The following is a 24,557-nucleotide window of genomic DNA, read 5'->3' on the forward strand; positions in this document are numbered from 1 at the left end:
CTCGTGCGTCCCTTTTTGGACCATCCTGTACCCATAGGGTGCCTCGGTTGTATACCCGTCACGTTAACGTGAATTTGCGTCGCATTGCTATTCAAAATTCCAGGATCGTTTGTATGACGGTACTACATACGTGCAGATTCATTACTCAATGTAATCTGTCTCTCTTTCTCTCTTCCCCTTTCTCTCTCTCTCTCTCTCTCTCTCTCTCTCTCTCTCTCTCTCTCTCTCTCTCTCTCTCTCTCGCTTTTTCTCTCTCCCATCACGTTTATCTGCCGTAGAACGACGCTGTTACATCGAAACTCGTTTCACGCTACCTTTACGCCGAAAAAGCTCCGGCCGGTATTACAAAAAAAGTCAACATGCTACGCATTAAATGGGTCATATACGCGCACGCGGAAATATCTCATAATGCAATAATAATGAACATAATTAAATGGCAAATATAACTTGGCAGAGTCGTTATTATATATTCAATTATTTAAATATTCCAATTAAGTACAACGATAATAACGCGGACTAAAAGGATGATGTTGTAAAAAGAATTCTTTCCCAACTCATTATTTCTAAAAGGCATTTAAAAAAGAACACGAAATAAAATTGGTATTCCAAATTATTTAAATTATACAAAAATTAAACTACTGGTGTTTGCTGGGCAAATTTAACTTGATCCTGTTTTCAATCAAAATATAAATTTTGAACAATACACTTATTTCGTATTAAAAATTTAAAAAAATTACAATGTAGACGTAACGCATGTCTATTTTCAACAACGTAACTCAACGAAAAATAATTATAGTTATGCAACGCTATATCTCTAATGATGATATTTTACTTGCAAAAAATAATAGATTACTAGTTTGTTAAGCCCGTTCGACTTATCGTTCATTTTCCAATTAAAATATATTTAACATATGCCTATTTTCAACGATGTAATTCGACAACAGGGGACGATCATAGTTATGCAACGATGTTATAATTATCCCCACGCTCTCGTACGTGTCTTCCTAAAACGAGTTCGCCGTTAATTGAGGGTCGGCTGCATAATTACGGATACAACAACAACGATCGACGGTCGACGTGTACCCACCTGTGAGTCCATTCTATGAGGGACTGGATAGCCTCAGGCGGTGCCGTAGGAATAAAGTTGGTGACATACTCCCAGGCTGCCAGAAGCGCACTCACCTTGTCGCTGTACGGCACCTTCTTCTTGCTGTCACTCAGTGTCGCCTCGAGCCCCTCGATCGCCTACGAAACGAAGAAGTCGCTGGCTTAATTAAGAGGAATCGGAAAATCATCGGAGAACGGAGGGATATAGGAACTGTGTGTGAGAGAGTAATCGTCGCGTCAGGATTGACGCAAAATGCAACGATTCATCCTAATAGAACCGCGTTTTTCGCATTTTGTACTGGACCCCTCAATACACCCCGGTTATCAATTTTGTTTCGTCCGATTAAGAACGTACTTCTCATCTCGTCTAATTGCAAATCGTATTTATCTGCAGATATTCGCTATTTACGTTGGCGGTAAACAACCAATATTACCTTACCTTAGTAACTCTAATTAATTAACTCAATGTGTTTGTCTGCTTCTATATCTTATGTATCTCTCAGCTTCCTATATCCGTCTTCGCATTTCTGCCCTTCTATCTATCTTTCATTTCCACCCACGTATTTCCGTGCATTTAATAAATTAAATTTGAACAAATAAAATATTAAATATACACTTTTGCATCTTCAGGTCTATTTACATTTGTTTTCACTGAAGATATCGAAATACATTAAGTCTATTAATGTAGTTAATTAAGTATATTGATGTACAAAATTATTAATTTGAGAGTAATTGCAATATGTATATTTAACGTCTGTTCTTTCGTCTAAGAAAAGACGAAAGAGCAGACTATGCCATAGTCCATAGTTAACCGACATTGATAAATCGATCCATCGACCGAAAGATCAAGAACCACGCAAGAGAAGATTGAGAAATATATAAATTCAGAAGAGATAGTCGTGTCGAGAAGATCACCGACGGAGAAAGAAACGCAAAGTTTTCACTCGAAGAAAGAACGAAATATTGAAAGCCATGACCCGATAGAATGTTCCATAAAGAGAACGGTACTTCTTAGCGTTCGATACATCAGCACACTCGATATTTTTACGTCAGTGATATGGCTTGTATTACGTAAAAAATACGGTATTGTCGCGTGTGAGGAAATAGCTTTCGGATTATGCGGTTTCTTGGAACACGCTGCTTTCGCGAGAAGAAGATTACCTCTACTGCAAACAGTAATACAGATAAACACAAATTTGTATTATTAAATTAATTGCGTAGCTTCGTAATAAAAATTAAAAATAAAATAAGTATTTATAAATATTTTAATAACACAAATTTTTTCGATAAATTTAAATATTACAAATAACATTCTAAAAATTATCTAAGTTTGATTCCAAGATATATATATATATATATATATATATATATATATACATATATATATTCGAGCTTTCGCTGGGTATTTAAATTTTACCTAAAAATTCCTGGATATATAATTTTACAAGATTTTATTTAAAATTTTAAATAGGATAAGAGAATTCCATAATGCTTTAAAATAAATTAATTTTACAATTTTTATGTTTCTTTAAATATTTTTAATTATGTCTTTTAATGTTTCTTAATCAAATAATCACAAAAAAATTATTTGATTATTATTACATATAAAAAAATTTTACAAAAAAATAACATGAACTAAATGGCATATAATAATCTGTTTCTAATACGTGAAACGTATTGCAACTCATCGGAAGAATTTGAAAAATAATTAAGCACCAATTTAGAAATTTTAGAATAATATATTCTTATGTCCTTTATTGTTGCTAATTTTTTGTAAAAACTCGCAAGTTATACAAGAACGTACGTGAATGTACGCAAATGCACGTAAATGTAGATGTATTTCCTATATTTATCACTTTATTGTTAACATTTTGCACTATTAAAAAAAAATAAAAACCATTTTATCAAAAAGAGAAAGAAATAGAATTTCAAAAGTATAATTCCAAAAATTTCCTTGATTATCAATAAAATTCCATAAAAATTCACAATTTTCACAGATAAGAGAAATTCATTGAAAATTCTAGGTTTTCTCCGATAATAAATGCCCTGTTTCTTTAATAGAAAGGTTGTACCTTCCTAAAAAGCTGAAATGCTATTTTATACGTTCTCAATAGCAAGGACCGACAATGTTGGTCTCTAAAATCGAAGAAGTTGCCATTTTGAACCGGTTAAAAGGGACCCTACTGCATCCGTGCGCTTGTTTCTTTCAGTGAAAAGCGCAGTCGCACATAACAAGCGTAATGACATTTATCCAGGGGACTTTGAAGCGACGTTCCCTTGGCAAACAATGTTTACCAAGGACCACGTAGTTCCGCGGAGGATTGATAACGCGGTTAAAGCTGTGGGGTTATTCGGGAATCGCATTATTCAAAGCAATTACCTGCGCGCACTAAGGTTCGTGTGCGAGACGAAGAAAAAACGGGCGAGCCAAGTTGCAAAATAAAACTCATTTTCCTCATCAAGGATTTTACATGAAAATCGATTCGTTACGTACAGATTTCGCTTCGGAGTTTTTCCGCTGACTCATAGTTATAAAGAAAAAGCTACTTTCTTTCATTATATTAAAACAGTCGTGTTTATCGTAACAAATAATTCATAAAAAAAATGATTCCATTATTGTTCACAACAACAATACTCAATAAATATAATTTTCATAAAATTCAATATCTATTTTATTTTCCTCTTCGTAAAAGTTTCATTAGTTTCGATTACATTTTATTACTGTATAAACTTGAAGTTTTATTGATGTTAGAAAGTAGCACTACAGGAGACTTAACGCATCGTTATCCGGATAGCTTATTTTATGGATAGTAAAGATATTTTGGGAACGCAATACTCTGCCCGTGGGATAAAAGCCTCGCTGTATAGCGCGAAACGCATCAACAAGAAGATTTGCGCGAACTCGATGCACCATCGCAAATATGTTAGATCGGGATGGGGTTCGGCAACAAACCGCAAATATCCGACGATTGAAACGAATTTGACATGGCACTGGCAAATCCGTCGAGTAAATGTCAGCCTTGATTTCTATCGGTTCTTTTTATTGTTAATCACAGTTCGATGCATCTCGCTCGTTCCGCTAACGTTCCATCGTGTGTACGAGATGTACAAAACAAAAACCGTTGCTACGAACGATTTTTAGAAATATATTTTGCTAGCACCAAAAATAAAAAAAAATAAAAAATTGTTAAAGATCCGAAAAGGTTTTCGTTTTGATAAAATTTTTGCGCAGCTTGCAGCTCTCGTGGTCAGATTTATAAAAAATAATAAACAATATTAGCTAAAGATACATATTAACCTGGTGCTGTAAATAATATCAGCTATGTAGCGATGATAAGAGAATTCCTCTTGCTCTATCAATCGTCAAAGATATAGAGACTTACGTTACTTCCACACACTTGTAACGTTATCACCACAGGCACGGAAAACGTTTTTCCTTTGTTCGCAAACATTTCTCTTTTGCATATTTGAAAGAAGCATTTCCCCTGTCAAGAGACGGAGAAAATATGGAAGTTCTTATCTATCTCGGCAAAGTCTTTATGTCACATAATATTATTCTGTTCGCTATCTTTCGGCATGTTTCGCAGCGTGCGCATCTACCGCGTCAAAGGATAAAGATTGCCAAAAGAGCCAATAACGTTATCGAAGACGAGAATCAAAGGATTCGGCGTAACGAAGGGTTCAGTATAATAAATGATAGTGCGCGCTTTCTTCATTTAGTAATATAAGTCGACACAAAAAGGAGCGTTCTGTCTTTTTTAGAGAGTAACAAAGATAGAATGACGTTTGTGTCGACCTGAGTCACTAAATGGAAAGTACGTTCGCTTTTTCTAAGGACGTAAAAAATTAATTTAGATTTTATTTTCAACTCGACTGTGTAAAATTAATGTTTCCCGCTATGCATTAGTAAACAAATGGAACGCACCTTTGTAGAATATTCTTGTCCCTTGGAGCTCGTGAACGAACCACTGTGCGACGCGGGAACCGACTGAAGCTGCAAAAATAAAAACAATGATATTATTAGAAAATGTTCAGAAATCGGTATCGTCGTACTTTCTTACGCTAAAATTAAACTTCAAACGTTTTAGATCTAACTTCGGACGCGCGACGCTTGAGGAATATAAATTAGCATCTGCGAACAAATCGGTTTCAGGGAAGGATATTTTTAAACGAAGTTGCAAGATGGCTTGTCCCAGAATCGTTCCGAATCACACGATGTAATCGGTCACGTTCGCTCGCGCATTACACGAACGACGGAAGTCAACCGGCATTTAATGTTGTAAACGCGTTGCGAATGCGATGCGAAGTCGGTGGAAAATTGGTGCAACCGCATGCGTGCAAGGGAGACCGAGAGGTGGTAGGGGGCAAGAAAGATGTCATTCTCGCAGGACGCACGCTGAGAGACGTCGCGACCGCTTCTCGCGGAGAATACCGCCGACGGTATTCCCGGCCGACGTAGGTACGTATGTATCCAGGAACGTACTCGACACGTCGCCCACAAATTCCCCGCGAATGCGCCTGATGTATCGTGCATCCGGAATACCGGGTGTGCGGCGAGATTCCCCGGGTGCGGCGAGGGAGAGTGCGTCTTTGCGCCCTGCTACGAGCGCGAGACGCACCATAATATTTTAGAGCGGGGTTTCTCAAACTTATGTGGATCGCGAGCCATCTCTTAACAGCAAACATCCGCGATGCATTTAGCTTTAAGGGTGTATAGGATATTTCTCAGAACAGAACTTAAGAAAATTATTAAAAAATTACAGATTGCTTTGTACTGTATTTGAAATTTGTAGAAAAAATTTGATGGCGATTTTCTATCTGAATAAAAAATTATTTCAATGAGAAGTAGACATATGCTCTAATGTATTCTCAATGAGAAGTAGACATATGCTCTAATGTATTCTAAATACTTTAAATATTCAAGATAATTTATATAGTTATCATTAAGATGCAAAAATCAATTCTGTTAAATAAACAAAATATATTTATTCATAAGATAATTAAACAATCATAATAAAACTTTATAAATCAGCTTGAATATTTACAGAAAGAATTTGAGATTTTTCTTAACATTCGCGTTGGGAAAAATAATTTAATTTGTAATAACAAATAAAGTAAATAAATTATAAAAAATATGTTATTAAATAAAAGTAAAATCTTATTCATATAACTTTCATATGCATATAGTTTATTTGAAGTGTTAATATTAATTATTTCTAAATTTTATATATTTTGCAATGACTGTATGTCCGATACATTCTTAAGGATTATGCAGAAGTAAGCTTTATTTATTTATATCACTTTACTATTCCCACTTTGAATTTTTTATTGAATACAACTTTATAAATCTATTTCTCAAAATATAATGTATAAATGCGCTTATTTCTATTGTTAATATTTTTGACATCGCGTTGAAGCAAATCATTTTCATAAAAGTTTAATAAATATAGTTTATTTTTGAAATTTGATTTTAAATTTTACCATAGCTGAAGAAATTTTCGCGACCGAAAAACCGCGCGGGTCACCTACTTTGGAAAGTTCCCTGTTTTAGAGTATTGAATTATAGTTAACGTTATCTATTTTTTCCTTAACCAGAATTTATTCAACGATGATGCAAGCAAGTGAGATTACACATTAATAAGCTAATTGTAAATTGAACGTTCGTTTTTTACGAGCAATTATTACGAACTAAGCCCGAGCTCAAGATGGATCTTCATTTAATAAATAAGGTGATTCTTTCTTAAAATAATCACAACTAAAAAAGGCGACACGTTGTCCCGATGCCAAAAATAAAGACTAACTCGAGTTCGATATAACAATTTTTTTTTTAAAGGATAAATCTTATCGATTTTAAAATTATTTCTTATTTATAGTTGCGACATGGATAGCCAATGCAGAAAGTTAATAAGAGGTTTAATATTGTATTGAGGATATGATGCCACGTAAGATATTATTCCATTATGAATCATCTCGAAGAAGTTTCGAGAGCATCAATAATCTAAAATTGTACAACAGTGGTGCGGTACGTAACAGTCCGCGATCGGCGAAAAACCGCGAGGCGTGGGGATAAACACAGTGCCGAGGCACGACGGCGCTCCTTTATACCCGCCTACACGCTCGCGGAACTCCAGTAAAAGGAAAGAGAAGGATCCGAAACGTTTCATGATGATGGATCACGAGACTCGTCCATACCTGAACGCTACCTTCTGCAGTTTTACTGCAGAAGAAAATCGATTCCCTGCGTCCCTGATCTTTAAAAAAAAAAAAAAAAGTGTTACGAATAAAATAAACATTAAATTTATCGTTGGATTACATTTTTAGGATGAATACATTTTCACAAAATATATGAGACCTCGTAAATATTTAAGGCACACGAGGAACGCTTTCGTGTTCTTATGTATGATCCTCTAATTATTACACATAGCGCCTTTACGGAAATAACGTGTCAGTCCGATATACCCGTGCAACAAGTTTTCGTAAATCTTTAAAGGCTGCGAGCACGCGAGATTATTACGGCAATGCTGCGGCGTTGATGTCCTACCTGTGTAATACGGCAACGGCTACGTCACAAATCAATTGTAATGTTGGCTTTTATTATGAAATACGGGTCAATAAGTTCTCCTAAGGCAATTTCCTCCTGTGTGTTCGCACATCGTGTGTGGGCCGCACGACTGCAATATTTATCCTACGCTGAATGCAATCAGTGCAAAACGTCGCAGTGGCAGTGGCAGTTTCGACGCGTTTTTGCTTTCCCATCGGGCACTTCGTCAAACGATTTAATAAAGTGTACATATAATATACTCAACATGACATCCTCTTTTATTTCTATTATTTAGCTTGAGCGAGAAAATGGAAAAAAAAAACATACTTTACGTTTTATTAGTCTAAAACATTCACATTATTTACGAGATGTCCCAATTTTACCAGTATCTCTGCTATTTTAGCGTTTTTCACTTGTTGGCAGTTTTATTTTCCGCCGGACATAATTTCTCTCTACTTTTCAGATACACGAGACATTTTTATGTAGCTCCAATTTCATTTTAGCTTATTCAATTTTTTTTTTACAAACTTTTTGCTCGCAACCATTTTAGTTTTAATCCGTTCCATTGCGCACGCTTTTCGCGATGTGTGAGTAAGTTTCGCTCGCAATCCGCTTAGCGTTATCATGTGACAAAAGCGTCGGAAATATCGAGCGCGACCCGAGGCTTAATTTCGCGGCATTTATCAAAATCGATTTATCCGTCGGGCTCGGGCCGATCTCGTTCGCGAATCTATGGATTGATCCGACCGGCATGGCCAACTTTCCGGAGAATTACGAATCTGGGTCAAATGGATCCATCGCGTAATAACTTTTGAGGTTGACATTGAGGCAGCGCGAAATTCCTCGAGGCTTTCAACCGCTTGAACGATATTACGAAAAATGGAATGCTTGCTTCTGCCATATAGACAGATCTCGTCCATAGTATATTATTATCGTATTGTTACTATCAATTGCACTTAAGCTCTACTTGCTAAAACTGTTTGATGAAAGTGGAAAAACGCATGCAATGATCGAAAATGAATTAAGATAAAAAATTGAAATATTAAAAAAATGTAATGCTATTATCGATCTTGTTCACTTTGCATTTGCAAAATGCTTATCAGAACTTGTATATATCTTTATATATCTCTTATATATCTTTGCGTCAGTCATTTTAGTAGTATATTTTTACACGGGGTATTTATTATAACTCACGAAAGAAATAGCAGGTCAATCAAATGTAATCCAGATGGCAATAAAAATTTCCAGGAGCAGGTGCGAGACTTACGATTTCTTTTCCGAGCACGCACGCTGCCCGATCGTTAGACTGGAGCTTTATTCGAAAGCACAACTCGCAAGCTTGGTTACTTACACAGAAAGTCCCCCGCCCCCCTCCAACCCTGCCGCATAACTTTACCCATTTGCAACTTTCGTGTTGCGCGCCCCCGTGAACCACCCTTCCGCAAGAGGACCTCGTTTCCTCCGATTTCGTTTTCTTTCCGACGAAAATGGTTTTACGTTCTCACATAACAAATCCCGCAGACGGCGCGGAAAAGAGAGAAAGAGAGAGAGAGAAAGAGAGAGAGAGAGAGAGATCCCATTTATATTCCTTTTCTCTCACTCGTAATTTCCTTTCCGACACGATCCCGAGGTGGACAAACGTTAGAATAGCGTCTCCACTTTTCTACAATGTGCTATTTCACGAGACGTGAGGAAACAAGCTTATAACGATGCGATATAGAATAGAAAGATGTTCTTCTTAGAAAAGATTTAAAGTTGAGTTTTCTTGGGCAGACAATGCATACATAGTCAGGCTAATTTTGACATTAAAGTAAATGTAGATACTTGGATTCTTCAACGTTAAAGTTAACAATAATTGTAGATTAGAATCAAGCACTCGTCTCGTTTCTGAATGCATGCCATTGTACAATCGATTTACGATAGTCTGTAACATCGTCTTGCCTCTTTTGTGGTGATTAATTTCTATTCTATTTTTATTTTCCGATATTTAAAACCCGAGTCAAGAAATTAAATTAAAAAATGTTAATCTTTTCTGTCAAGACAAAATATATAACGAACCAAGTGAAGGAACGTTAATTGAAAGGTATCTGCTATTTATTGATACTTTTAACCTTTAACCTATAAAGGCATATGATCTTTTTATTGCGTAAATTTATTCCATGCATATCTTGAGACTTTATTTAATCTTCTTGAGAAACGTTTATTTTCTGAATAAAAAATCTACTCTATTTCGAATAGCAGCGTCAGAGCGCTGCCATTCATGCAAGATCAAATCGACGTTACAATAGAAACAATTAAACTTCAAACAGGTTCTCGATCGATTCTGAATTAAACAAGTATTATTGTTTACCGAAGTACCATAGATGCCCAAACATGCGGCAAACAAATATTTGAATAAAAATTATAACTGCGATGAAATTTCAATAAAATAAATGCTTTTGTGCTCGGGCTTCCCGTAAAATTCATTAGCATTAATGGAATTGTTATTTCGTATAATTGCAAGTGGTTATTAATTTGCTACGTATTCAATGCGTCATTCAATATGCGGTGAATACGTAAATCGTTCAATACGTAATAGCAAAGAGAATCGCGTCAGAATCAAATTACATTCTTTCCGTCTTTTTTTTTAACAAATGCTTTCTTTAGAATGTATTATAGTTTTATTGTATCGTAAAATTTAACAAGCAACCAAAAATGTACATCATTTATATAAGAATAAAAAGTGACTAGTTTTTATAATATGCTTTCATGTGTCTTAATTACGTGTAATTAGATTCTGACTCGAAAGAACTTAATTTCATGTTTATTTACTTCCATGTATATATAATACATACACATTAAAGTATTTTATATTCATAAACATTTTTATACACGTAAATGGTTAATCGTCCACAAGATTTTATACTTTTTGCTTAAAGGTTAATAAACTCATATAAATCTAATAAATTCAATATATCTAATTTTCAAGAAATTGCTTGCTATTTAGAAAATATGAACAAATGCAAAAGAAAATATTTTACCATCTTTCATCGCTACTGAAATATCTTGATTTTCATCTGAAACTAGTTTTCTATAAAGCTTTATCCGCTGAAAGCGAACAGAATAGTTCTAATATAAAAAGTAGAGAGAGAAAGAAATTCCCTTTATTATATTGGAAATAAAAATAAAAATCCCGCAACATAAAGTGCAGGTCGTATCGGTTTTCTAATTTGGCGCAACATTCAGCCGCTCGCGTAGCCGACAATCGATATATACGCGCAATTATTAATAAGAAATTACTATTTTGAGATACAGTTAATTATATTTGGAGAAACTATGATGTCTGCCGTTGAAGGAACGGCGCGTGTCGCCGACGTATTTTGCGAACTCATTCTCGAACGACAGCCGATACGTCACCGTCGAAGGATATCCGATATCAATCGACATCTTGCAAGGAAATAATGCAAGATCTATTAAAAGGACGAAATGGACAACCGCTGATTCAGGAAGACCGTGCCGCATCGAGCGCGCAGCACAGCCGGATTATTGACTCAACGATATATCCGGCAATATATTTGCGAGGCTAAAATTATAATTTAATTATCTGGGAGTTAATGAGCTTTCTAATTTTCTCCTAGTACACATCGAAAACAACAATTATTATCTATCCGACTGGTTGAGTTAATAAAATTGATTTAATTCCGTGCATGAAAATTGGTAAACCAACTTGAACCGGGAGCAATTAACGGTATAATGCATCATTTTCAATGTTTATCTAATATTTCTGCGTAATAAAATTCGAATTAACATCTAAATTTGTCTATCGTTCGAAAAATAATTTGATAAATGTATAAAATATATTTATGCAACATGAGAAATATAAAACAATATTTTTCAATAAGAGTGAAAAAGAGAAAGAAAGAAAGAGAGAGAGAAGAGAATTTAATATCTCTAAAACATTTATTTATGATAATTGTATGTATTTACACAACAGATAATAGGAATAATCAGAAAGCTACTAATTGTATTATTGGAAAATAATTCCAATGTTTATATATATTCTTTCCGCACAAATAAAAATAAATTAAAAACTTCTCGCTTTAGTCCATTACAAAGGCATGATATTTGAATGAGAAAATTATATCTAACGAAGTTCTGATCTCAGCGATGAGTTGAAGAGTGAATTAATGTTTCGACAATAGAAAGAGGCTGCCACAATTGAATACAATGGAAAGGGGGGGGATGGGATTCTTGCTGAACTTCTCGGGATCTTCAAATGCACGTCTAAGGAAAAGAAATCATTGCTTCTCTTGCAAAAGTCACTTGTCCGCGTACAGTGTAATATTCTATTTTCACTACGTCATAGACGTCTTCCTTAGAAACTGACGTTTCGTTTTATCTGTTCTTGAATTTTAGAAAATACAACACACGCAAGAAGGAGAGAGAATAAACGCTTGAAACATCAAGAGGCATTTTCCCGTGTCTTGTTTCGGAAAGCGATCGCATAACGGAGAATGGCACGAAAGCAATGCACCAACCACGCACTCTTTGGGAAACTGCCAAGTCAAGTAAAACGCCCGGCGGAAAAAGTCGATTCGACAGACCGACGAAGATCGGTATGCGGGGCATTCGATGAATTTATTCGCAATATTCATTGATTACGCTCTGTTCGCAATATACTCTCCCTCTGTCTTCCAACAGAGTAATTTATGATTCCTCCTCTGGCATAAAACCAAAATAAAAATAGAACTGTGCTGTTCTTTAAAAAATTAAAATAGTTTTTATATTGTTCAGATATTGATTTATTATCCAACGTAATCATATACACAAAAAAAAAAACGTTCTCTCAAACTAATACGGGCTGCGATAAATATCACGCCCCAGCAATCAAATTGGTCTAACGCCCAACACGGAATGAGGAAATTCCAGGTTCAGACCGTATCTGGGGTAATATTTTTCGCAATAAGGTCTTTACATCTGATGCTCGTAGCATCATTATTAAATTGGAGCGAATTGATCTGAGATATTATTTTTAATTTCAGTTTACAATTGCATTTTAAGCCTAACAATCCTATCATCGGTACGCAGTTTATCTAATTGAAAAACGCATTTATTTAATAACTAATGTGAAAATATTATTAAGTAGTAAGATTATTATAAAAGATTTTTAATTTGAATTTTATGTATTTTAAACAAGTCCATTCCGAGGGTTATTAAACGTGAAGCGATAACTCTTTCCATGTCAGAAACCGCAACAAAAAATAATACGAAGGACATATATGAATTCCAATGTGCAGTCTTGGCAAGAATCTTTGACCATGCGAGAATATTTCGAGGGCAGATCGATCTTATCATTGGCACAGCAAGGGTGATAGCGAAATCGCTGACGGAGACAACATCGAATCGTCCAAGGAGCTTCCCGTTTATCCCTTCTAGGTTGCTTACGTTTGTGTCACGGCCGCAATGGCCACGAGGTCATCGACCGACCCTCCTGCGATTTCTGCTAGGAGGTAAACGGCTACTACGAGTCTGGCAACGAACCCTTACTTTCACTACCTGCATCGTATTGAATCATTTGCAACACGAATTCATTTTTCTTATCAACGACGATAAAATTGAGAAAACAGTAATGTAAATATAACAATTATACATGTTAAAAAATTATTCAAAACTATCTTAGAGTAATTTATGTGATACTTATTGGAATTAAAAGTAAATATTTAATGATATATTTAATTTATAAATAGAAAATATTTGTCTAATAATTTATCCTCGAAAAGATTTCTACAATTAACTTTCCTTCAATCTTAAAGCTTTCAGCTAATATTTGACAACAACTGCTCTAAAGCAAAATCTCGAATTTTTCATTGAAGTTGTATCGAGAAGCTCAGTATTATCGCCGTAAGCGTTTAATATTATTGCTACTCGTGTCGATAAAAATCAAAAGGATCGGACTGTACCGCACGTCGAGTTACACAAACAGATAAATCTTAATTCTAGGGAAATAGAACGGCAAAACACCACGCTGTTTTTCCGCGATCCCCTTGATCGGCGTTTTTTTCAAATCGACAAAATGAAACGCACGGATGGGAACATAAACCCCCCACGGCGCTTATTGCACGAACGTTTATTCCTCTCTTTATCTCTCGGAGCCTATGTGTGTAAAAATGGATCGACCAGGCGCCGGATTATTCGCATGGAATTCCGCGGTTGTATACGTCCAAAGCTTTGAGCTTCGAAATTCCTTTCTGCCGATACTGACAGCCAATTAGCGCGATGACGCGCGCGCGAGCGCAGGCGAGCGCAGGCGAGCGCACTCTTCTTCTCTTCCTCGCTCCTACGCTTGCACGTAAAATCGGAAGCAAAGAGGATTAAGCTCGCCACACGCTCTTCTCTTTCCTGATTGCCAGGTTCAAAGTTCATGATCCTACGTCGATGCGAACATCGTGAAACAAGCTTAAATTGCACTGCCGTAAAAGCGGACGACGTATTCAAACGTATTTGTATTCGCGTCATTTTATATTTGCTTGAAGTTTCCGAAAAACAATTTTTTTACGTTATAATAGCCATATATCTCGTGCAAACTTTAAAACTTGAACGATAAAAATATCTATAAAGTTGTTGGAGATGTAAAATAGTACGTACGCGGACCATTACCCCCAACATCCTTGAACAAACTTGAGTTTTTAATCGAGATTTCTCGATATCGTGATAATCCATATGGTAACTGATAACAGAGAATCGCAAAGTTATGCGATTTAATTAAAAAACAGAGAAACTGGGTCTCTCGATTTCTGAATGTCACTTCATCAGCACAAAAAGAAATACACTCTTTCCAGGAAGAAAGTCAAGAAACAACTGAGGACTTGTTGGTCATTTTTTCGAAATGTGCTGACGAAGTTTCATTCAAACGACGCGACGGGATACTTCTTCCAAAAATAGCTATGAATTGAAAAGAGTTTTATTGTATTCTTCGTCGGGAAAAGTCACAAAGAGGAAAAATTAGAAAAATAACTATTGATCGAATACGTATAAAACGTATCTGAACAAAAAATAAAAGAAAATAAACGACCACCGGTGTTTTTCTGTTCTAAGTCTCGATCAACAATTAATGTTATAAGCCTTAAGTCGTAAGAAATTGACCAACCGTGGTCGAATATTCTCCTCATATTCAACTAGAAACATACCACACCTATTGTAGACCGTGACTAATACGTTCTAATGGAAACGTTTGGCAAGCCATAAATAATAAATATTTGTCTCTTTACGTGAAAGGAATTCTTTCTCCCGAGTTCTCCGAGTTTCTCATACATTTGTAAGTTACAGTAGTAATTTATATATGCATTCTCGTAATTTTTCGTTTCCTTTTTTCGCATTTTCATGTGACTTAAAAACTCTCTTCTTTAATAAACCTAAAATTAAGACTTGTATACCAGATTGGCATTGCGTTTTTTGTGACTCCGTGTAATTTCAAGCTTACCTACAGTACCGGCAAAATTATATCTTTTGATTTTTGAAGCATAACTTTTATCGAAGTGTATCGAATGCATTCAAAATTTTACAATAAACACTTGATAAAAGGTACACCTTGTACATAAAGTGTCATTAGACTTGACAACATATACTATGATCTTCGAATTTTTTATTAATTTTTCCGTAGTTGCACTTTTGTGCTTTGTTTTTCGTGTCGCAATCATTATTTTTACCATCATAACCTAGTTTTAGTAGTTGAATTTAATATTCTACATTATTTATATTTGTTATGACTCAAAATTATAATTAAAATTTTACATATTTTGAAAATTTCAAATAAAAATAATTTTTAACGAGTTACTGTTTTTATTATTTGATAAAAAGTTATTATTTACGTAGATTATACTTATCATCGAAATATATTATGATAGAGATCTTCTGGGACTTAATGGACCACAATAACATTTAATAAAATTATTAAACATTAAAATTCATTTATCTTAAAATAGTGTTAGTTCAGTTGTTCTATCACTTTACAACCGCCATAAAGTATAAAAAAGTTTTTAAGTTCTTAATTTTTTATTGCCGAGTAAATTTTTGCTCAGAACAGTATTAAAAAAAGATAAAAGAGTACTCTAAAGCTAAGATAAACATTAAGTTGCTGACTAAACTAGACAAGAAAATATGTTTATTGTCACCTGAGATTTGAGATTCGCGTAATATCGTAATTGTCCAAATAAAGATAGAAATAAATAGAAGAAGTATAAAGAAATAAAGTTAGTCTAGAAGAAAGAGAGAGAGAGAGAGAGAGAGAGAGAGAGAGAGATCGGTTCAGGATTGAGAGTTACCATAGAGAGTCGGGAAATTATTTTACAGTGTTGATAAGAAGCATTTTAGGATTGTGTATGTATACACTTCGTCCAGTGCATGCACGCACGCACGCAGATTCGCGTTTGGTCGATGTCAAACATCGGGCTGTGCCGAGAGTAGAAGTGGCACCAGCGTGTGGATGATACTTTATTTCCAGAATGCGAACGGTCTACGGTCCGTCCAACTCGAATCTCAATAGTATACTACGCGAGAAGCCAGATCGATTCTTTCGCTTGGAAAGTTGGTCTTTTATTCCGAAAGAATAACAGCGGTCTCTCCCGGCCTCCGCTTTTCCCCCGTGCGCCGAATGGAGCCAGTATTGGATATCCGCGTCTTACAAAGTACTTGGCTCATCCGAGAAAAGAAAAATATTTTCCACCACATACGCAGCCACCGTAATCTCACGTCAAGGTGATGTCGGAAAACTAAACACGTATCTCCCAGCTTTGTATATATTTGCTTTTTTTTTTCTTTTATTTACTATGCCTCCTCCGCTGCCGCCACATTATATTATAGTTTTCTCTCGCCTTCGTATTCAGAAAAAAGCAATGATACATAAGTGCAATCTTAATTATTAATATGTACATGCGAATGAAATGTTAAAATCAAAAAGTATAAATTTTAAACATGCAATTAATTTTATATAATTAATTAATATTAATAGGTAGAAATGAATAAATCAAGAATTATAAACCGAGACTATAAATTTAGATACGCGATTAAAATTTGATACAAATTTAAATCCAATAAATTTGTACCGCGTTATTTGCTCCTCTGGATGATTCACATTTATCGCAAAATCAGAGCTCAATATAGATTTTACAATTATTCGAAATTAAGAGAGGTAGCTTCCACTTTTAAACTTGCTAAATATTTCTCTTATTTAATTATAATTTTCATGTGATTTAAAAACAATTCAACAGCTGAAAAATTCGTATCTCAAATGAGATACGAATTTGTACGCTGCTAAAAAGAAAGTTGAACGACTTTGTGTTGAAACGCGCTTTTTCAACGAGAAAAAAGAATCGTCTCGAATAAAAACTCTTGCTTAATGTCAACTTTTATCAATTTTAGCCAGCCATAAATCGGCTTGTCCGTGCTCGTGGATTATGCTGAAAAAGAAAGTTTCTTGTTGCATCCCTTTTTACTCTCATGTCAAATATCAACTGCTAACTCTCTCTCCTCACATCCCTCGCCATTTCTCTCCGTCTGCGATGCCTCGCGTAAGATTAATCGGCCCCGCTTCTTATTGGTCGCTTCTGCTTATTCGTGACGAGCGGCAATTATGCTCTCTTCAACGTTCACGACGAAGCTAGACTCGCGGGACTCGCACATACGTGTTATCTTTATCTATCGATTACTCAATTTCGAAGTGCGTGAAGTTTTGTTTCAAGTACCGGGATCATTATCTTCTGAGAAAAATATGCAAATAAAATTGGAATCTTCGATTACTCATTTGCAAGGGATATTCCAAATTTTCGTAAAAGTCCATTTGATTCTTTTCTCTGTTTGCTTATTCAAAGGATCGAAAGAAAATAGGAGCGGTAAAAATCACCGTTGTAAATCAGCTACGTCTGATTTGTTGGATATAATTAATGGAACCGTTAAACCGTACAGTTCAATCTTTTCGAAATTTAGTACTTTGAAAAATACTTTTCAAAATTTTTTGACAAACGTGGTCTCTATATGAGAAATATTGTAAAAAATATTCCATTTTTTTCGAATAAGCAAATAAATAATTTTACCATATTCAGAAGCAATATATACACATTCCCAACTTTATTATATTCGCAATAATTTTTCACGCGTAATTTAAAAGTTACAATGAGTTACTGTGACATCACGCGATTAATTAAAAGTTAAGTTTCACATCTGAAAATAAGGATTCGAAATTTCCTACTAAAAAATACAGATGTTGCCGTTCAACTCGCAAGACTGAAGACGCCAATATTAAACAGAAACGCGACAAGATGCGATCGTTTGAAGCTTAACAGGGCAGAAGCAAGGGGAGTTTATCTTCGTTCCTGAAAGCAAACGTCGGCAGCGAGTAACTAGATCCGCCGGAGCGACGTGTTATCACTTCGCGCTTAGATTCGCTATCGTGCCAATTTGCACGTGAATACTTTCCCGCACGTTAGTCTCGCGAATTATTCGCCGCTCTTTCCGTTGAAATTCTCTCTGAAACTCGCTTCTCGGATTTCCGGTTTTGTGTGCTGACTAATGTTAAAATACCAGGAACGCGATGAAGCGCACTGAGTGCCGTAGAGAAGTCGGAATAAAAAAACGAACGAAAAATAAAAAGAGATCGAAGAATATTGCGAAAATTATTAGAGGAATACGAATCATTTGTGAGTCGAATCAAATTCAATCGATTTTTTTATAACATGTTCAAAATTGAATTAAATTAAATTTAAAACTTTCATGTCGAGTCGAATTCCAATCAAATTTTCGCATTATATAATTTTTAGAAAATAATTTAAGAAATGATGCGCTTAGTACAAATTTATAATAGACACTGGACAATGCGGCACAAGCTTAGTATATTGATATATGAGCATTGAATACATATCATACAAATTATAATGCTACTATCAAAGTGATAATACTTTAAATGCATTTCATTAGAAAAATGTAGTTCAATAATTTTTCAAATTTTATTCCAAATTTTATAAAATCGTGATACAAATCTATAAAATGTTGAAATAAATTTACGAAAATAATTGTCTATCATGTATATAAATTTTTGAATAGTTTGTAAGATTTAGAAACGTTTTGGAAGTCGACAATCACATATAAAAATGAATACATGCTATTCGAATTTGAAATTCTTTTAGATTCAAAAACAAATCCAATCAAATTCACCGTGATTTAATTCGATTCGATTTAAATTGGAACTATTTACACATTTATAAATTATTATTGCGTTATTTTTTCATTCTCGCTTTTAGTTTTTATGATTATCTTATCTCAGTTTAACATTGTGAACGTATCAACGAATAATAAATTTTATGTCGATAGAACGTTCACAATTGAACTATAAAAAAATTTACAGAAACTTGAGAAATTGTCACGATTACGCCAATAACCTCATTAAGATTAATATTTGTCGCAAAATCTATCCGATTTAAAGCTCGAAACATTTACTCTGGGATACTACGTATAGAGATAAATTAGAGATGACATCTTTTTAGGGCGGCGAAACCACTCTCGACATCCGTTCCTTCTTGTCGAGATGCGTACGTGTGCATCTCAAGGAGCCCGAATCGCTCCACACGTGGGAGACACAGCGTCTCAAAATAAAATAAAATAAATAAAAAAAAAAGATATCTCTTTCCACGGGAAAAGAAGAAGGGCAAACCCGCGTACCCAACCGCGGCTTCAGCCGTCACTCCGCCACACCGGTATCCTGCCGGATGAAAACCTCCCCTCGTACTTCGGGAAGGCGCAAAACTTTTGCACGTGCACCGTACCCCATGCTCCGTATTACGCAAAAACTTTCGCGTGACCGCGCACACGAATGGCCACATCGCATCGTTCGCCGCGACTCTCCGCGTGCGGCCAGCGTGTTATCCGGCGCGCGAAAGCAAATATTCGCTTGCAAGGTTACAAGGGGGCCAAAGAGCACTCGGTAAAAAGGCACGTGTCGCTTATTCTCGCTCGCGCCACGTCCGCCCCGTTATTCCGTATAATCTCGTAATATCGAGAACTTAGTGGAACGCGCGACGGGCGTTTCGAGCGCAAAAATGTTTCACGGCCCGCCGCCATCCGCGGAATAAAAATGCTCAAAATCTATTTGCTTCGCACACACGGCACGATAATTCTGTTCGGTTTTAATATCTGCAATATATTGGTCGCGTTCGAACACTTTATTTGTCTAAATAATACAATAAAAACGTACGTCGATGAATTTATGCGCTGTAGAAAAAAAAAACATTAAAACAGAATTAAAAAAAGCTACAGTGGTCTGAGTAAATTGGATCAAGAAAAAATAAATTTGTCTATTTCGTTTCTACAGTCTAATATTATACCCTTTATTTTTAATTAATTAAGAATGAACAGTCGTCGCGTGCTCTGCGTTAGATCTTCCTGAACGATACGGAATGGCTGAACGTAATCGGCATTACCGCGGGAAGGAAAACCACCTGTACGTTACGGAATTGTTCTACTCCCCTTTTTATCCCTTCTCCTTTTTGCTCCTTTTAACTTTCGACCTTTCAGCGCCGCCACTAAACCCTCTTTTTGGGGAAGGCGAAATCCGGGGAGCCGGAGGGGCGGTCCGCCTATTTTCGAGGGAATAAGGACAGGGTTCTTAATCCCATAATACATGCGCCGTGTGACGTCAGAACAAAAGCAATGTGCGAAAAATAGCGGAGTCGAAACGCCTCACGTACGCTTTGTTGCGCGCGACGATGTGCGGCTCGAGTGCGCGCGCGCGCGCGTGTGTGTGCGCGCGCGCGCGTGTGTGTGCGCGCGCGTGTGTGTGCGTGCGTGTGCGTGTGCGTGCGTGTGCGTGTGTGTGAAATATGAACAAAGATGTGTGTTAACAGAGTTGGTCTCTGTAACAAAATGCCTTCAAACCTTCCAAATTTTCCGATTCAATTTTCAAACTTCCGATTCTCAATCCACAAAATTTCCTTCCCCTCCAAATTTAATACTTAACTACATTGACGGGCTGACGGAGTATGCCAAAAATATCCAACCGCACACAATTACGCAAATATTATTTCTCGTGTGGCACATTTATTTATTATTTTAGCCTTTTTAAGAGTAAATAAATTATTTGTTTAAATTATTTAATTTCAACAAATAATTTTTTAATTCAAAAAATAAAGTAATGACAGAAATGTAAAAAGATAATTTAATTATCCTGATTTTAAAAATATATATCTATCATTTAAAAACAATTTGCGTTGCACAACTAAATTATTTTTTTTTAACTCTAATAAAAGGAACAACCAAAAGATTTCTTCAAATCAAAGAAACTTTTCTTTAATCATATAGCAATAAATTTCGTTGAATCAAATATTTTTTCTGGGTGTATAAAACAATTGACGTAGTTACCAGATTTGATCAATATGGTCAAGGGTTAAATTTGATACTTAAATAAAATTGATAAAATCTTAAATAAATTTTTGACTCTCGCGACACAAAGTATCATTTTTTCAAAATTGTGTCAGTAAATATTTCAAATCGATCCTCATTGGCAATTTCTCTGATATTATCTCGGCGAGCTTATTTGAAGAAGAAAATTATTCTTTACATGAGCGCAGTGCGACTACCAGAGCCACCCCCGTCTAGGGAGTATAATTTCTCGAATTTATACAGTGCTGTTTCCCTTCCCTCCTTTCTCTTAATCCGGATCCTTTGCGTAGCAATTCGAATAAGACTGTTCTGGGACCACGCGAACTAACGTTCTTATAAGAAAACGCAGTGCGGCGGAGCTAGAGTTTCCGAATAACGCGTTCCGAGAAAGCTCGTTACCGGCCGCGGTCGTCTAATCACGGAAAGAAGAGCGAGAGCAAGAGAAAGTGCTACAGGCACTTCAAGATTAAATGCGAACCGTCTCGCAACATTCGTAGGAACAAGGAAACTTCGATCAAGCTCGCCTCTCCTTATTAAGTGAGAGGGGGGAAAAAAAGAACGGCGACATAAAGCCCGAAGTCCCTTCGCTTACGCGAAGTGCTTTACTGGGTAATCCGGAAAATCCATATCCTATATGTATATAAATAATCTCCTCTAAATATAATTAAAAATATTAAATATATTACACTAATATATTTAACACACTAAATATATTAAAGATATTTTTAAAAAAGCAATCGAAGGATTATTAACTTTAGGATCGAGCAAAATGTTATTGCGGATATTATTGTAGTTACTTCCGTAATGTTATAATATCTTTCTGTAAAATCAAAATATTCGAAATAAAATATTGAAAAACGCAAAATCTAAATGAGGAGAAAATTAAATGGTAATGAATGTTGGAAATGTTTCTTTCCTACACATTCTCGTCGAAATCGCATAAATATCGCAAAATTACTGTACAGAAATCACAAGTGAGCCAACATTTTTCCTCCTGCGTTCCTCCTCTTCTTTTTTGTCGCATTAATTCGGTCTGTCAAGGCGGTGTATCGTATGTATCGCGACTTTCGCGTGCAACACGCGAAAGGTCGCGAGCTCTAACTGCGCTTCGAAGCTTTAAGCACTGCGATTTGCCGATCTCCACGACCTCCAGATTTGTTGCTTCAGATATTTCGAGACCGGCGAGTCACGGATAGAATTATATCACGGGTAGAACAGACTAAAACCGACGTTTAAAAATTTCCGTCTCGATTTATTTTCTTTTTTTTTTTACGAATAGTGGCAGAAAAACGCGCGCATGTGCAACGTATGTGACGTTTTCGTCATTGGGGCTTACACCATTATGCGAGCTACGCGTACAGGATATGCGCTGAGGAATAAACGCTAAATAAAAACGAGCGCAAACTGCTATTCGGATAATTAACAAAAAACAACTTTCAAAAGCTGAAGCAAAGTTAAAATAACTGCGAAGTTAATCCCTGTGTCGTCAGCTGTTGCGTGGCAACAGGTGGTGCTTTGTGCAAATAAAAAAAGAAATAAAAATATAATCAGTTGCAACGATCTCTCGTATTTAACATGTAAAATATAAATCTTTGTTGCAAAGAGAATTTTTTACAATGAAGAGTGAGAAAAACCGGAACGATTTGCACGTGTACATTCGCATTGTAAAATTATTATATAAAATATAGATATTTATGAATAAAGCTCTTTTAATGCTTGCGAAACCTCGGTTGACGATTCTCTCTGTGAAATTATTTTTGAAATTAAAGTCTCAGCTACAACGCTACCAAAAAAAAAAATATTTATTTAGTCCCTGTAAAAGTTTTACAGTCTTTAACGCTTATTGGAACACCTATGTGCAGCGATCGCCATTTTCAATTCTTTGAGCCAACAAGTCGTCGTTTTATTCGTCAGTTTAATGTAAACACAGAAAAAACCCAATATCCGTTTTCTCTTTTAACTTCTCGTCGATTAGAGGTGCATAAAAAAGATGCATTTTAAATTTTATTAATTTCCGTCGCGTTTACATCGTCACGAGATACCGTGAACGAATCGTGTCGTCTTCGCGTGCTAGCGACGCGACGCGGCAATCGAAATTTGACCACGCTGAACTGTAACGGTCTCGATCTCTGTTTTCACACGACAAACGTGGACGAGCGTCAAAGGATTTTCGCGTCTCCTATATATCTATCTATACACACATCCCCTTTAAAAGGTATCCTAGATAGAACGAGACCGACGAGCGGAAAGAAAAGCGAGCGACAAAGAGCAGGGGAGAGAGAGCCCACCCTCCGAATACCGAATGGGAAGGGGCGAAGAAAGAGAGAAAGAATTGAGAGAGAGAGAGAGAGAGAGAGAGAGAGAGAGAGACATACATACATATACACATGTATTCGCCCTCTCTTTCTCTCTTTCGTTAAATATCATACGTTGAAGAACCTTTCCATCAGGGACTTTCGAAGACAAAACGGAGAGCGTCGGCCGCTTGCGATAGATATTGCGAGTCGAGCGCGGGTTACGCTATGGGGAAACGCGCCATTGTTTCCTGCTCAAAGGGAAAGTGAGCATAGGATAGGAAGACACGGAGAAGATATGGGATGGAGGGAGTAATATAAGAGAATCGGAATTATGATTAAATTCTCGTCCACTCGCGCGCGCGCGCACAAAATGCGGAGCGACAAATATTATCCGCGAGTCGAGATAAGACGCTTTACATTCGCGCTAAATGTGACTGAGCGATAAGATATTCCGATACGTACGCTCAGTGTTAAATGCGACGATTGATATTCATCCTGCGTTGACGTTGAACACGATTCTCGTACGAGATCACTAAATAAACGTCATTCAATTAGCAGCAGCCAAAAACAGTTTGAAAAAATGTGGCAGATTCTTTTCTTTCAATTCTTTTATAAGATTTCCGGATAATCTCATTTCCAAACATGATGTGTGTGATAGATTAAGCTACGTTACTCCGTGCCTAATCATACCTATTACATAATTTATTACGAACACAGAATGATTAACCAATATGGAAAATTGACGGAAGAACTTTAAGTATATATGGATCATATCTCAAAACATTATCAAAAATGTAAAAAGTTTATAGAATATTCTAGAATTATATTTTAGTATCTATGTAAAATTTGAGCACAATTCAATTATTGGTTTAAGAGCTATTTAATTTTTTGTTTACTTTTGTAAAGTAGCATTACCAATTAAATCAAAATTTTTACGTATACTAATAAAACTCTAATAAGTATTTGTGCAAAAATTCATTTATATCCACTTACTCGTTTAAAAATTATTTATTTAAAACCGTAGCAAAACGTATAAACACACACAACTAGTCTCAAGAATGAACTAATAAACAAAAATTTTTTTGAAGAATGTTAAAGATAGATAGAGTATTCTAAAAGTTGCATGAAAAAGTTATTTATTAAAAGTATTCAAAATTGAAAGGATTAACACGGGTTATTTTCATGATAGAAATGTTGAATGACAAGAG

At 35.7% G+C, this 24,557-nt stretch overlaps 1 protein-coding gene across 2 annotated transcripts in view; it reads right to left on the minus strand.

Moving 5' to 3' along the window:
- The window catches only part of LOC105196685, a 75,437-nt gene that overhangs the window by 19,305 nt on the left and 31,575 nt on the right, over nucleotides 1-24,557 (minus strand). For both annotated transcript variants that reach the window (XM_011162732.3, XM_011162733.3), the window contains exons 2-3: nucleotides 5,033-5,101; nucleotides 1,088-1,245 (exon numbers count right to left, since the gene is read on the minus strand). In XM_011162732.3, the coding sequence (XP_011161034.1) occupies nucleotides 1,088-1,245; nucleotides 5,033-5,101 (227 nt within the window). The remainder of the gene's footprint in view (nucleotides 1-1,087; nucleotides 1,246-5,032; nucleotides 5,102-24,557) is intronic.

This window comes from Solenopsis invicta, chromosome 3 (assembly GCF_016802725.1).
Source record: "Solenopsis invicta isolate M01_SB chromosome 3, UNIL_Sinv_3.0, whole genome shotgun sequence".
Lineage (NCBI taxonomy): Eukaryota > Metazoa > Arthropoda > Insecta > Hymenoptera > Formicidae > Solenopsis > Solenopsis invicta.